The sequence below is a fragment of the Xylocopa sonorina genome, chromosome 1 (assembly GCF_050948175.1).
Source record: "Xylocopa sonorina isolate GNS202 chromosome 1, iyXylSono1_principal, whole genome shotgun sequence".
Classification (NCBI taxonomy): Eukaryota; Metazoa; Arthropoda; class Insecta; order Hymenoptera; family Apidae; genus Xylocopa; species Xylocopa sonorina.
The window spans coordinates 19,356,477-19,372,057 of NC_135193.1; the positions used below are offsets into that span (position 1 = coordinate 19,356,477).

The 15,581-nt window shown below is 33.2% G+C and overlaps 1 protein-coding gene across 1 annotated transcript; it reads right to left on the minus strand.

Moving 5' to 3' along the window:
* Positions 1-3,321: 3,321 nt before the first annotated feature.
* On the minus strand, positions 3,322-15,242 carry LOC143427421 (uncharacterized). The gene is made up of 18 exons (XM_076901564.1): positions 14,721-15,242; positions 13,018-13,152; positions 12,725-12,923; positions 12,477-12,634; positions 12,151-12,383; positions 11,510-11,839; positions 11,305-11,438; positions 10,875-11,191; positions 10,530-10,789; positions 10,182-10,449; positions 8,875-10,109; positions 8,343-8,772; positions 7,905-8,246; positions 7,652-7,827; positions 7,271-7,552; positions 6,964-7,141; positions 6,625-6,892; positions 3,322-6,535 (listed from the first exon to the last, which is right to left on the minus strand). The coding sequence occupies exons 1-18, from the start codon at positions 14,853-14,855 to the stop codon at positions 5,448-5,450; spliced, it is 6,168 nt and encodes a 2,055-aa protein (XP_076757679.1). The 5' UTR covers positions 14,856-15,242; the 3' UTR covers positions 3,322-5,447.
* Between the last annotated feature and the right edge of the window lie 339 nt (positions 15,243-15,581).

Here is a 15,581-nt window from a genome sequence, read left to right on the forward strand (position 1 = left end):
GTCGCACGGTCACTGAGACACTAGATTGAGTTGTGACGGCTTGCCCCGCTGTGTCGAGAAGCTGCGCGCGCCGCTCCTTCCCCACTACTACTAGCCACTGGCCTGGGACCAAGGTATATACTGATAGACTCAAGTCCCAATTAAAATTAGATTATCGGACTATGAAATAGTAAACTTTAACTTCGTTTCATTGCTGTAACCATTATTGCATACGACGAGAATACAGTAACTGTAATAATACTTATATTATTAATAAAATACACTTCTAATTATTAACTAATGGTTTTAGGATAAAAATTTCTAAAAACTATGTAAAGCATTATTTTTTCGTCAGAATACAGGGTAGAATTTTTTATCTTGTATATACGAAAAGACAATATAAATACGAAAACTTCTGTGTTCTTTAATATGCAGGAATTTTGAAATTATAAAGAAAATAGTTTATTTAAGTTCAAATAAATAAAAGAATTTCTTATCTGTTTATTACTATTCTTAGTTTTTGCTCCTTTAATTTTCTATTATTAGTTACAATTGGTAATCGTTTTTAAAGAAGCTTGTTTCTATCACTAGGCTGTTTCACAGCCATTGCTAACTCTATCCTCCACCCACAGGGGTCCACGGTGCCCCAACCTGCTTGGCTGATTGAGACACCAGCCTGGTTCCAACACTACCCTCTTCACCCCCACCTTCACCCGTGCCCATCGCAGAGCGACGTCGAACAGTCCGGCATTTAGATGCGTTCCGTTCTTTCTTACGTTTCTCCTTCTTCGTGTACCGACCGCCTATCGGGTCTCTCTTTCAGGCCCCTTACTACCTACTTCTATTCCCTACCACCAGTGAGTTCACCAGGCTGCTGTGACTCTCAACTTAATTTCGTCCCGTTTAAACGAGAAGCGATGGATAGCGTAGAGAAAGATTAGCTGTTTGAGTACAAATTGAACCGGTTAATCGATTCCGCGAGGGGAATAAGAACTCAGGAAATCATATCGCGGAATGCATTTTCGCTTTTACCCATTCGCTTGGAATATCGTGTCAAATTATGAAAATCATTTCCTAGTATTCTATTATATTTGTTCTATTTTATAACTGTTAATAAAATATATGTATATTATCATTTTTTATCAAGCTATTTTATGTTTTTATTTTTTTAGTTGAATGAATGGGAGGATTAAGCGAGAGATTATTTGTTTTTCGATTAACAAGTTGACCGACGCGCGTGTCTCGGTTTATTTAGGATACCCTAGACGCTGAAGAACTTGCTGCGGTTTTTCATTTATTCGAGATCGATGCTCTTTGTGCAGATCTCGGTAAAAACGAATTTACACCCTATTTTTCATTGGCAGTGAATATGAAAGACGAATACCAGAGCATTTATAACAGTTCTATTTGTTGGATCCAATAAATCTTGAAACATAATATGGTATCCTTCATTCTTCTATTTTAAAGAATATACCCTTTTATTCTTCTGTTTCTCCCTTTTGTTACTAACATTTAAAATAAAAGATTATTCAAAAAATAACAAGGATCGACAAAATCTACATATCATATTCATTTTGCGCGATATGTATCATAGACATAACTATGATCTAATTATCCGGCGACGTATTCAGTACAACTGTATTTGTAAGAGCGTGTACACATACCTTATAAAATATAATTAATTATATACTTGTCAGTGTTGCTTCATTGCAAATGAATCATCCACTCGATTCAACAAAAATAGCGATCGGCTCTATTTCGTTCACCCGTATACCTCGACCACTTTGGATGATCATTTACATATCGAGATAACTTCCTGTAATGCAGGAAACACGATGTAGATCAGAAACGAAGATGTAGATCAGAAAATTCTGATACAACACGAACGACCTACGGAGAAATAAAGGAAATAGATTGCCTGATACGAAGCAGAGATACAAGAGCGATAACTCACGTAATACGAAAATACATAGCGGTTTGGGCAACCAGTTACTGAATATTAATTAATTCATTCTGTGTAAAATTTTAGTGGTGCATTGTAGAAAAGGTACGCGAATCGAATTAGTTATAGCGACTTATGATATCTTAAATATTTACCTTAGTAAAAATGATCCAGTTAAAAATCTAAAACATATGAATCAAATAGAAATCTATGGAACTCCCATGATATTCATACTTATTGAAAAAGTTCAGGACTAGTTCAAGTTAAATATATTTACGAAAATTTCTACAAAGAGCAAACTCCAGGGCAGTATCTCAACTTTGTGAACAGCGCACGAAGGGTCAGTGTGGCGGTTTTTGTTCTCTTTTCGTCTCTCTTACACTCTTTTGCTCTCGCTCTCTCAGTTTCTCTCGATGGTCTTTTTGATCTTCTCGAAGCAATTGTCCCCCAAGCGAGAACCCGGTTGAGGCAATAACGACCGTAGGCCCGGCCTATCCTGTACCTTCTGACGTCTTAATAAAGCAATCGTCTGATTTCTTGAAACCTTCCTTCTTCTTTTGCTTCGAGCCACGCTCCAAAGGTTTTTGAAAGAAGATTCCTTGCTTCGTTCAACCTCGAGGTTTACAGGGTCTCTGGGCATTTGAAATATTTTAGAAATTAGATGACATTTAATTAAATAAATTAATTATATATTTGCACCACTTCATCTCGCATCAAATAATCATATTCTAATCTTAAAAAAAAAAGAAAACCAATTTTACAAGATTTAAAAAAAAATTTTAATCCAACCAATTTGTTTTCTTTCCTACATTGGAACAAAAAATGCAAAAATATATACATACGTGTATGTATATCTTACTTTACTTGTTTATAATTAAAGCAAACAAATTTTCATATCATTCGGAAAGTAATTTTATCATAAAAGAAATTTCTTTAAAGCAAATAAAGGGATTAGAGATTCTTTATTCTATATACAATGTACAATAATTTGTTCTCTTTGTAAAAGAATATTTTATTTAGATTTTCTTTTATCGATTAATCGTAGTTGTTTTCTCGCAAGTTTATGCGAGATAGAAGTTCACATTGCGAACCTTACAAGTTAAATTGTTGCGAACAAAAGCGTCGGAATAATTACCATTGATTAATATTGGAAAGAACTACCAGAATAAAAAATAGGATTACAACCAGTATACTTTAAATGATTGTTCGAATTCTTTCCAATATTTTTAGATTACGTATTCATTACATTCGAGCAATAAATCTGTATGGATCTACGACACGTAAATTTCGTTATAAATACAATTTAAATAGATACGAAACTTTTATTTACACTTTTCCTCGATTGAAATCATCAAATCTAACCGTTTAATTCTATTCAGGATTGAAATAAAAGTAAGAAGTTAATCAACTTAGTAATTTTTATTGTAATCATTACAAACGTTAAATGCGAATCGCCATTTTTTGTTTCTTATCCACTAACACGCCGGAAAGGAAGCGAATGCCCCAATAAATAATTAACGAAAGAAGGAAACATTAATGAACGAGAAATAAAAGAAATATCACCCGATAACTATCCGATGTGTAATGGGCAATTACGTTTTGCTTTGTTTCCATTTTCGCAGTAGAAGTTACGGGCGATATTCGAATATAATGAATAATTCGGAAGAAATATTAATATGATTAAAAAAGGGAGAAGTTACTTACGACGCTAAACAAGGTGTACGTGAACTTTAAGGCTGCTAAAATGTAATGGATAACGCCATCTTTCAGAGAAACTGAGCAAACATAAATCGAAATATGAGCAACTAGATGTTTAGCATATATTTAGAAAAGGGTTTAATTTGCTAGTTTATTATCGAAGTTATTCTCTCGTTAGCATACACTATTGTACAGTTTTATTGGAAAATAGAAGTGATTATCAGTTTCTCCTTAAATATTTTAAACGTACAATGGTAAAAAAGTAATAGAAGCTGGCCTTTCCCTTCTGTCATACAACAATCATCACTCTCTCCGCGTACACACATACAAATGTTTTTTTTTTCTTTTGTATAGTATAACGTAACTGTACAGGAAATCGCTTACATAACTACTATGTACACTAAGTTATTTCAATCCCTCCAAATTTGAAATTTCATCGTGGTATATTCAATCGGATCGATATTAACGTTAATATCAAAAAATAATGATGATATTAAATATATAATAATAATAATACAATATAACATAATACTACTACTACTATTACTATTATTACTAGTATTACTATTACTACTACTTACTATTATCACTACTACTATGACTATTATTACTATTACTGACGATAATAATGATAATAATAATAGTAGTGATAATGGAACGACAACATAGGCATGTGTAACAGCGTAACAAATATAGCGTTCTATTATTCAAACGAATGTTCCGTGCTCAATAGAAAGGGATACACTTACAACTTAATACAATTTTAAGTTTCTTGCTAATTTCAGTTGCATCAATTATTTAATATTATTATAAACTTTGTATATTGCTACCTTTGTACCATTTTTTGTATATGAGGAAATAGATAAAGAAAAAATTCTGAATGGAAAATATCGATACCGATCGAATCATGTGAAATTAGTTTCGAGGTTGAATCGGATTTGTTGCGTCTACAAAGTCAAAATAGATAAAAACTTAAGTCGTTAAGAGCTCAGGGACTGTTCATTTATCATATCATACGCTTTTGGTCACTTCTGATCTACTTTTATCGCTCTACATTCATTGCATCAGCTTTCAGGTCATAATGTTACAATGAATTAAGCTCTTCCCTTTTTTTTGTTTTACATTAATCTTAGTCTTGTTCAGTCTTGCTTGACATAATGAAAGAACGGTCCCTTATCATAAAATTTGCGAAAGCTACTTTTATCACTTAATCTAACATATTTACAAGTTATCGCGCTGTCATTATGTATTTTCATATATTCCAAGGTACATATCACGTAAAAATTTGTCTGTAGCTTCTATACAGAATAAAACAATACAAACTCTGGATACTTTGAAGTTTTTAGGAATACGTGGACATGTGTAACATTAAGTAAAAACAATGATGTTTTTATGAAAAGAATATGTAATAACTTTTTACCGTATCGATCATGTTTATGTCAATGTATGTTTTGAAAAAATACATTTCTTAAGTATATTCCATTTTTCATTTTTGGCTGTTAATTTTCTATTTTGTTAGAATTTGTTTATAAACAAATACTCGATGCTTGAAGCGGTGCAAATAATGAAAAAAAATGCAAATATTTAATGTTTCGCATTACTTACAATCGTAAATAGATTATTTTACTCGATGAACAACTTGTATCGTAAACATTATTTAACATTAGCTATCTTTAACACTACATTTTAGATTTTTTATTTAATTCAATTTCTAGCAATTTTAATTCTTATTTGAACTCATTTCCACGTATTCTTCATTTCCCAAACAATATCTAACAACTTTGCCTCACCTCATGTGTCATCGAAGTATTTAATCTCAATTTGGCACTCACTTCTTTCCATCATCGCTGTCCTCTTCCGTACTGTACCTAAGCGTGGAGTAAACGTACTCTTGATTTGAACTTTCATTTCCATCTTCTAACATTTCTTGTTGTATCAGTATCTGATCTCCATCAGCTACCATCAAAACAGCGCCTTCCAAATCATCCAACTGCATGCTTTCCACTCTTTCATCATTATCTTCATTTTCTTCGTTCTCTTCTATGTCATCTTCAATTTCTTCATCTCCTTCAGGCTCATCTGACTCTTCCATCTCTTCGTTTCTTTCGTTTTCTTCCAACTCATCCATTTCTTCGTTTTCTACCGACTCTTCCATTTCTTCCATTCCCTCATTGTCCTCTGATTCTTCCATGTCTTCATTTCTTTCGTTCTCGTCCGCTTCTTCCATTTCTTCGTTTCTGTCATTCTCGTCCAATTCTCCTATTTCCTCGTTCCTACCACTCTTTTCTAATTCTTCCATTTCTTCATTTCTTCCCATCTCTTCCATTTCCTCGAATTCACAGTTTTCTTCATTGTCTCCATTACTTCCAGTCTGTTCATTATTTTCAGGTATTTCAATCTCTTCAGAGACTTCGTGCGCTTCGATCTCTCCAGTGTCTTCGTGTATTTCAACCTCTCCGTTGTCTTCGGTGTCCTCCGTCTCCTCATTTACTTCGATATCGTTTTCATCGATATCTTTAATATCTTCATTGCCTTCATTCTCCTCATATTCTTCATGTTCTTCAATTTCTTCGTTATCTTCGTTCGCTACCTCATTTTCTTCAACAGAATTTTCATCGAGTTCATTTCTCGCATTCTCAAAATCTTCATCCTTTCGATTGGCAAGTATTTTAGATTCGAACATCATAGATTTATTGTTAGATAAATGTTTTTCGTATAAGTTTATCGACTGTGAGGATTGGTTTCGAATCTCGGACAAATTGTACACTTCCATCTTTTTCGTCGTTAGAAGCACTATGGAATCAACTTTATGACCCATTTGCTGTTCTACAGATATGTTTTCAGGAACTAAAGGCATCATGGGACTGAGAACTGGAGGTCCTTCGTCATCCGTCAAGTCCGTGTTATGTTTATCTGCTTGTAGAACATTTACAAAATATTTGTTGTGAATTTATGATTAAAAATATACATCGATAAAAATTTCTTTATTTTAATAAATTTAATACCTGTATTTTTGGTTTCCTGGAGATGTTCTAAAGTGTAATGTTCCATATTTTTTTCATCAATTTCTAAATTATCTAATTCCTCCGAATCTTCACTGTCAGAGTTACTAATTTCTCCTGTTGCTCTAGATTCACCCTCCGATTCATTTTCTTCTGCTTCAGTACTGCTACCACCACTTTCTGATTCTTCTGTATCTGCTTCTTCTTCTGCTTCAGATTCAAAATCCCCTTCTACCTCTTCAATCATCGCGTCATCCGCTATCAGACTTCCCTTTTGAAAAAAAATATTAATTTAAAAATACTTGATATCTGAAATTAAAATGTATATAGGTAATTACGTACTTCTGGCTTTTCAGTGCTTTTCAATTGTTCTGTTTCTTCTGGTTTTCCAGTACAACTACTTGAATGGGTAGCTTCGTCAGTAATGTTCTTTCGACACTTTGTACACCAAGTACTAGTACCAGCGTGTCCTATGTGAATACTAGTATGTAGTAATAATTTACTGCGCGCGTTATGATACCTGCCAAATGCAAAATCATGATTATATCGTGCGTATATCTATATATATATTACAATACTTTACATATAGGATGAAGATTACAGATTAAATGCAACCCTCCACATAAGAGCCAAAACTAGAACACAATACCTTCCGCATGTTTTACATGTAAAATTATTTCCTTCAGTTGAAAGAATTGCTTCGTGTGCAGCTTTCAAATGTTCTGCCAAATTATCATAATCTTTACAAAGCTTGAGACATACACCACAAGTGACTGCTGCTTCTGCTCGATGGAAACGAATTAGATGTTGCCACAAATGTTTCTTTGCTGGCCATTGCTTTCCACACACTTCGCAAGCACATTCTGTATTCGTTGATTCATCGTATACTTTCCTAGAATCCTTTCTTGAACATTTCATTGAAGGCTTAGCCCTGAAATACGGATTTATAATAAATTTAGACATATATATAGAGAGAGATTTAAAGTAGGAAAAAATAATTAATTTGCATCTCATATCTTCTAACAGTTACCTTTGAGGAAGTGGCATAAGATTTGGAAGAGGCCTCTGGCCTGATAGTTGAAGATTTATATCTTCGAAGAGATTGAAGTCAGGAATATTTAAATTTGATGTACCTTCCTCTTTCTTAATTTGATTGTTATTTTTCAAAAGTTCGTCTCGATTGCTTTCTAAGGGTAAAACTTCATCCTATGCAAAAATAATTTTACGTAGATTATGTTTTTACTCAATAATTCGAAGTAAAACGAGAATGAAACAATACTTACTTCCTTTCGGATATTTCTTCTACATGTTACAGTATGGTTCCAATATAATGTTTTCGTACAAAATTGTCTCTTACAATTTTTACAAAAAAAATTAATCTTTCCACGCATTCTTCTCTGCTCATCTTGTTTTAACCTTTTGAACATTCTTTCGGGATCTGTATTATGCATATTTCGATAATGTTTTGATAGGGCATCACTGTTTACGAACATTTCAGGGCACATTTCACAATCATAAGTATCCGTTAACGATCTTCTCCTTTTTGAATCACTGGAATCCTCGTCGCACATATCAACATCATATTCAAGATCATCTGGTTCTTCTTTAACGATTATGTCGGGCGACTAAAAAGTAAATAACAATTTAAACTCACTGAATTAGTTCAACACTTCATATATTACTTACAATACATTGTGTATTAAGTTTTATAATTAATTTACCTCTACCTCGAAATCTTCGTTTTTCGACCCAATGTCCAATCTATGTTCAAACGCAGCAAGTTGGTCTTTGGGAATATTATGCACCGTTTCATAATGATCTCTAATTGCAGAATCTTCTGTAAAAACAGCTAAACATTGCTTACAGGTCCTAAATACTTTCCCGTGACATTTTTTGGTATGATCGAAAGCCTTCCATTTCGAAGCGTATTGTTTTCCACAGACTTGACACGTATTAGGTCTTAGGAGAACACTGGAATGAATTTCTTCCACGTGACTTTTCAATTCTTTCGGATCCTTCATTGGTATTAAACAAACTCCGCAAGAGACACCAATTTCGTTACGATGAAGTGATAATACGTGCATCTTCAGTTTCAGCTTATTTTCGACGGTATCACCGCAGAAATCACAGACATTAGGAGTTGTATGATACCTTCAATCGAAAACAAAAAAATTGCACATAATTAATTGCAATCAAAAGTATGCGACAATTATATTTGGCAATTAATTAATAATTGCTATTATCGTTAGCTACCTGTGATCTTTTCTATGAGCTTCTAAGTCTTCTTTAGTCCTAAACAGTTTCCTGCAAGAACCAAAACTGCAAGTTAAATCAGGATGATCCATATGCTTCACTCTATTATGCGTCATAATTCCTAATTTTGAAGTAATTGTTTCATTGCAAAGATGGCATGTGTATGTACTATGATGATTCTCAATATGCTTTTGCAAGCTAGCACGATCCTTAAATATTCTTTCACAAGCTCTGCATCTTGTTAACAATGCTCCAGGATCTTTCCTATAATTCTGACATCCCTTCATGTGTCTACGCAAAAGATACCGCTTGTGAAATCCTTTATTACATTTTTCGCAATAATGTAAACTGACTTCTTCAGTTTTAAATTGTCTCCCGTCCTTTCTAGAATCAGGTTCGTACCTATGAATTTTCGAAATATGCGCGGCTAAATGATCTTTCGAAGCACTAGTTTTCAAACAATAAGGACATGTTACATCCTCGTGACCTTTGTGAACTCGATTCACGTGTTTCCATAAGTGCGATGTTCTTCCGTAGCATTTATTGCAGAGATCACAAGGGAACAGTCCATGGACGATTCTTCTATGATTACATAACTTTTCTAAACTACTGAATTTCAAATCTGTGCAAAGTTCGCAACTTAATTCCGTTTTCCTCGTTCGTCCATCTATCTTATTTTCACTACTTTCAACTCCATTGTCGAAACTTTCGTCAAAACCATGGATTTTTCTGTGCCTGGACATTTTTGATTTATTCGAGTATGGTCTACCACAAATGTCGCAGCTAAAGTCACCATTCGTTAATGGCCAATGCTTCGACTTAACATGAGTGCTTAATTGTAAAACATTTGGGAACACTTTCAGGCAAACACCACAAATTAATGGAACAGTATCCGAATGAACGCCCATAACATGCTTCCAATAGTCAACTCTGCTGCCCCAAAGTTTGCCACAAATTTCACAAGTATTTGGAGACGAGCCTTGTATCACATGATGTTGTAGATGTTCATTTCTAAGAGACTTTGTAGCAAAGATTTTACCACAGTCTTCACGATCACATTTTATGGTTGACTCGTTATCGTGAGAAGAGCTGACGTGCAACCAGCGTTCCCATTTGCTAGGATGAGAACTACCGCAAAGTTCGCAAACAAAAAAGAGATGATATTGTGCTCTATTTCCGCCACCATTTAAATTCGATGGATTTAAAGGATCTCCTGTTGGCACTAGTTGTTCTGACTGAAAAGTTAGAATTTTTTATTAGTTTATTATTTTTACTAGTTAGAGTTTTTACTAGTAACCCAGTCTTACCCTATGTGCATTTCTTTGGTGCCGTATTAAATGATCTTCATTGGGAAACGATTTGTAACAAATGTAACAGTCTACTTTATCTCCATCTTCTTCGTAATCGAGCATTTGTTCCGTAGTTTCATTTCCATTAATATTCTCTCCATAGTAATTGCTATTCAACTGAACAAATGTTGCAGGATCATAATTTGGATCCACATTATGTATAGATACATGCGCAATTAACTTTTTCCTCGAATCGTGTTGTCTACCACAAATTGTACAACTATACCTATATTAATAATGAAAATAAAAATTGTTAACCATTTTTGTAACATTACTGAATATTATTTGTATCATCTTTGAAAGTACCTTCTTTGTTCGGAAAGTAATAACTTCGAGCCACCGTGATACATGTTTACGTGATTCAGAAGTTGTGCATTGTCTGCACAAATTTTTAAACAAACACCACACGCAAATGCTGCAAACTCTTTATGAGTAGCGCGTATATGAAGCCAAAGAGACGCACGATCGTTAAAATCACGAGTACAAATTTCACAAACGAATACAGTTTCAATTTCGATGAGATTTTCCTGCCCACTCTCGTGTTCTTCTTCATTTTCTGCATTTGTCTACAATTGAAAACAGAATAAAACTAAAAAATTAAAATAACAATAGGGTCCAATTTAAAAACCTGTTATACTTAATCAAACATACTTCTGGGGATAATGGAAATTCCAAAGAAGTTTTACCCTCGTACGAATCAAGTTCTATAGATTCATTCCAATTTTGTAAAACAATTTTCTTTAAACATTTATCACTTTCTACCATAGGACATGGATCGACACCATGTAATGTTTGAATATGTCTGCTTAAGGAAGACTTAAGGACAAAATCTTTTTTACATAAAATGCAAATAAATGGTTTATCCACATCGTGGATTGCTTCGTGTTCTTTCAAATCCTCAACTGAAGTAAAACATTGTGGGCAAGATTCACAATACCATTTTCTAGTATTTTGAATATCATTGTGTTCTACGAAACAAAAAGAAAGAATTCTTCATATAAAGTTTAATCTTATTTTGCCAATTAGCAGTATATACATGTGATATATTGTTTAATATAATACGATATAATACTTAAATTACCTGTTTTCGGTAATTTTTTTGGTTTGCAATTTGTAAATTTATCTTCGAAATCTCGCTTAAGACTATCTCCTTTCGTCAATGCTTGCTTTAATATTGTTAACTGAGGATTCTTGGCTAATTTAGCTTCTGCACTTCTAAATAAGAATTAGAAATATAATTATAAAAGTTTATCAAATAAATTTCAAATTATTGAAGATCGTTATACCTATAATCTTTGCTGTCATCGTCACTACCGATACTCGAAGCTTCGGAACTATCCATAATTTTATTATTATCTCTAATCTCATTTTTCACAGGAACATCCAATCTCTGTCCTTCATTGCAAATTCTACCATGAAGATTCAATTCCATGGCATCCGTGCAAATCTTTCCACAAACATTGCACTGACATCTATTTTCTGGTCGATAGGCATTGTTCACTGGAACCTCCGTGAGCGCTGGAAGACCAGCATGACGCGACTTTATATGTTCTTCCAAATTTGTTCGCGTTGAGTAGATCCGAGAACAATAACTACATGTCACCGCCGGATGGCCTCTAATACAAAGATTATTATATCATTGTCGTTAATAAATGTCATTATTGTGACAGTGTGAATACGTGTCATACACCTTTACACATTTTAAAACTAATGTTTTGCATCACCCCTATTTAGAATACCGTGTTATTTATCTAACATTACATCTAAAATTATTATTGATCTTCTAACAATTCTTGTGAACATAAAATGTAAAATATGTATTTGCGATTAGCTCTTCTATTGTTTTGATTAGAAAATCACCAATATTGTACAGGGTAATATGAGCTGTATGACGGTGAAGCACCTATGTAACATATATATTACATACCTATGTGTTGTAGAAACATGACCCCAACGATGTTTTGCAGTAGAATACGATTTATGACATAGATCACATTGATAAGGCCTTTTATATGAAGTATGATCATCTGTAAGGACTTTTTCACCAATGACATCACCTGCACCCACGTGAATACGTGCATGTAAGGACAAATGACCTTTTGAACTAAATGCTTTGTTGCACAAAGAACAAACATAAACTTCATGCTGTTGAGATGTGTGCTGTAATAATGAAAGTATAATTAAATCGCCTTAATTATATTCCTAGATATTTTTTCTCCTTCTTGAATTCAAAGATAATAATTCCTGGCTTACATCTGGCAAATTACTGGGAAGTTCCTGATTTCTTAATTCTGATTCTTCAGGTTCTTCTGCAACTATTGAGGTCATTTCCAAAAAATCACTTGGATTTGTTTCCATATCCATTTCATACTCTTCCGAACGACGATCTTCAGAATCATCAACTACTGTTGCTTAAATAAGAGAAAGTATACAGAAATACAATATAAGAATTTATTGTTTAATATAAGTAAAAAAATGTCACAAATGATGAAAAGAAATACCTTCATCTGTACCACTATTGTCAACAATTTCTTCTGTCTCATGTTCAGCCTCTCCATCAGAATTTAATCTGGGTGGTGTGCCTAAGGCAGCATTTGGATTCACAATAGGAGCTTCTGGAATTAACACTGGTATACTGTCCCTTACTTTAAAGAGCTCTGAATCATTACAATACGTCAAGGTAGTCATAACACGTCCATTCTAAATAATTATAAAAGAAGTTACAATCAGATTATAAAAGTTTAAAAAACAAAACTACAACATTTTTTAACGACAAAGTAAATTTTAACATTACCGATTCTGAAGGCGGTAAACATCTTTCCAAGAGGGCTACTGCGTTAACACATGCTGTTCTAAAATCATAGAAATTTTCCAAATTGTACATACACCGATAGCAGAGACATTTTGGTAGTCGATCATCTTCTGCAATCTAAAATCAAATATTTAGGTATTAATTATAAGAATAAAAGAAAGGTATAATTAATGTAAGAATTAATTTAATAGAATTAATAAAATAATCATAGTGGTATAAATACAATCTATATAAAGCAATTAATATAGTATGAATGCCAAGCAGTCCAAAGTGTGTATTTTATAAGTTTTGATTAATATTATGAAAATGGCTCAAATGCCATTCAGCAATGATGTAAGACATACAACTAAGAATTATATAACTCTAAGTAAATTCTTAATACTTGATACATATTTGATATACATATATGCAAAAGATAAAAACAATTTGGTAATGACATACTTCTACCTTAATTTATTCCAAAAATGCAACATTTTTATAAAATATTAGTATTCAAAACACATCTTCCTATATTAACAAATTATAAAAAATTAAAAATCTAATTTTAGTTATATTTTAAGACAATGATAAAAGCATTTCTATCGTGGAGAAAGTTTCCAATGAATAAACAATATTTTGAATTACTTGGAGCATCAAATAAAGTATTTTAGAAAGGTAAACTATACAATAAACTGAGTTTAAATTAAATGAAATTAAAATACAGTGGCAATTTCCAAATACATTCCAAAAGTAATGATGTTTCAAATAATGAATTAACAAATTTTTGTACATGATTTTGAATGAAAATAATATAAATAATTTGTCTAAATATGAGTAAGATCAATTATAGTTAATACAAGATCAGTTAAAGACACATGAAAAAAATCATATATTTAGACATATAGAAAAAAGATTTTATAAATGTATATTTAACATATAAATTGAAATGCCTGTAAAGAATAACATTAAAATTATAATTATAAATCATGTAAAAAATGCGTAGCAAATATATAATATAATATCACGGAAGAAAACAACATTAGCTTAAAAATATTATAAATTGTTAAAATAAAAAGCTTCATCAGAAAAGTAGTCCGAAATGAATTGCGAGGAGAAAGGGCGTTCTTCGAGAGAGGAAACTGATAACATAATGCATATTTGTTATTTCGAAACCGACAAATGTATCCGAAAAATTATTTTTTAAACGTATCGATCAAAACGAATATGAAAAATATACCGAAAGGAAATACTGAAAACAAAGAAATGTTAATCCAAAAATAAAACGAAATATAATCGCCGTGGCGGCCATAAAAAATTAATACATTGTTCATGAATTCATTTCTTTCACAAGCTAAAGAGGGAAATGAAAATGCATATTAAAATACGTATAAAAAAATTAACAAGACAGAAGGTTACAGAAATGACTAAGAGAAACGAATCAACGTGAAATTCTGATCAAACATTCAGAATTGAAAATGTGAAAAAAGATGCAACATTGAAACGATCAGCTACAAACCAGCAGAAAAGTTACATATAAAATACAGGAAAATAAAAGCTGTTCCTAATTTTTAAATAAACTGAACGCTAAACTAAATTTGGAAGCTTTTCCATTGATAGGGGGACATTTCGAAAACATGAAATTGACACGAAGCAAAGAGAGGGTGGTGCAGAAAGAGCATGTATCTCGTAAACGGACGTAGACAAACCTTAAACGGGAGACAAGCCTGTATCTTGTCAACGAGCTGTCTGTTCTTGCCCTCTTGACCGAAGATGTCCATCTTGACGGCGTCGTAGGATGCGCAAAGTCTGCAGAGCTCCTGGTAACGTTCCCTGGGCTCCATCGTCGGCGTGGCCACGAAGAGGATCACGATACTGGCCCGAGGAAGTTGGATAATCCGCTTTTCCCCGAGGCAGTGTAAAAAAAAGTTCCTTTGGCCCGGACTCGGCCTTCTTCTTCTTCTTCCTCGGATCACATCCTTCGGAGCGGGGATCCGCGGCTCGCTGCGACACCGCGCGGCTTCCGTTTACGGGCTACTTCCTGGCGATTTTCACGACAGTTAAGGCCCCGGGCGCCGCCATCTTGTACACAGACACTTGTTCCGTCGGTCCTGTCGAGCACGACCTCCTCCATGCCTCTAGGTATCTTGTGCTTAGGCAGAAATATCCGGTGATTTTTCGACACTTTAGAAACCACGAATTGTATTTTGACTTTGTTTAAGGCTCGGTTCATATTGTATTCATTTCTCCGTGTTCAATGCGGATTTCCAATATACGTGACAGTTGATTGATTGCCAACCTGATTGGTCTACGATTATCTAGTTACCAATGTATCTTTATCGAGAGGTTTATATTTCGATTATCATGACTGTTGTCGATTATTATCTTCATTTTCAAAGTTTTCCGTTTTTTTTATGTTAAATATTTATATATTCTTTTTTAGAATAACACCGGTGGTTTTACAAGGTTCCCTCTATATATGATATATAAATGTATATTTAAATATATCTTTTAAATAATATACATTAGATTATTGGTATGAAGACAATAGTCCGGATTAAATAGCTCAT

What these genes read in the sequence shown, in the direction of transcription:
- LOC143427421 (XM_076901564.1), bottom strand. Translation starts at nt 14,855, where the DNA reads ATGGAGCCCAGGGAACGTTACCAGGAGCTCTGCAGACTTTGCGCATCC. An exon ending in AAAAAAATTACCGAAAACAG is followed by an intron (nt 11,192 to 11,304) that starts GTAATTTAAGTA and finishes TTTGTTTCGTAG; the next exon opens with AACACAATGATATTCAAAAT. An exon ending in ACCAAAGAAATGCACATAGG is followed by an intron (nt 10,110 to 10,181) that starts GTAAGACTGGGT and finishes CTAACTTTTCAG; the next exon opens with TCAGAACAACTAGTGCCAAC.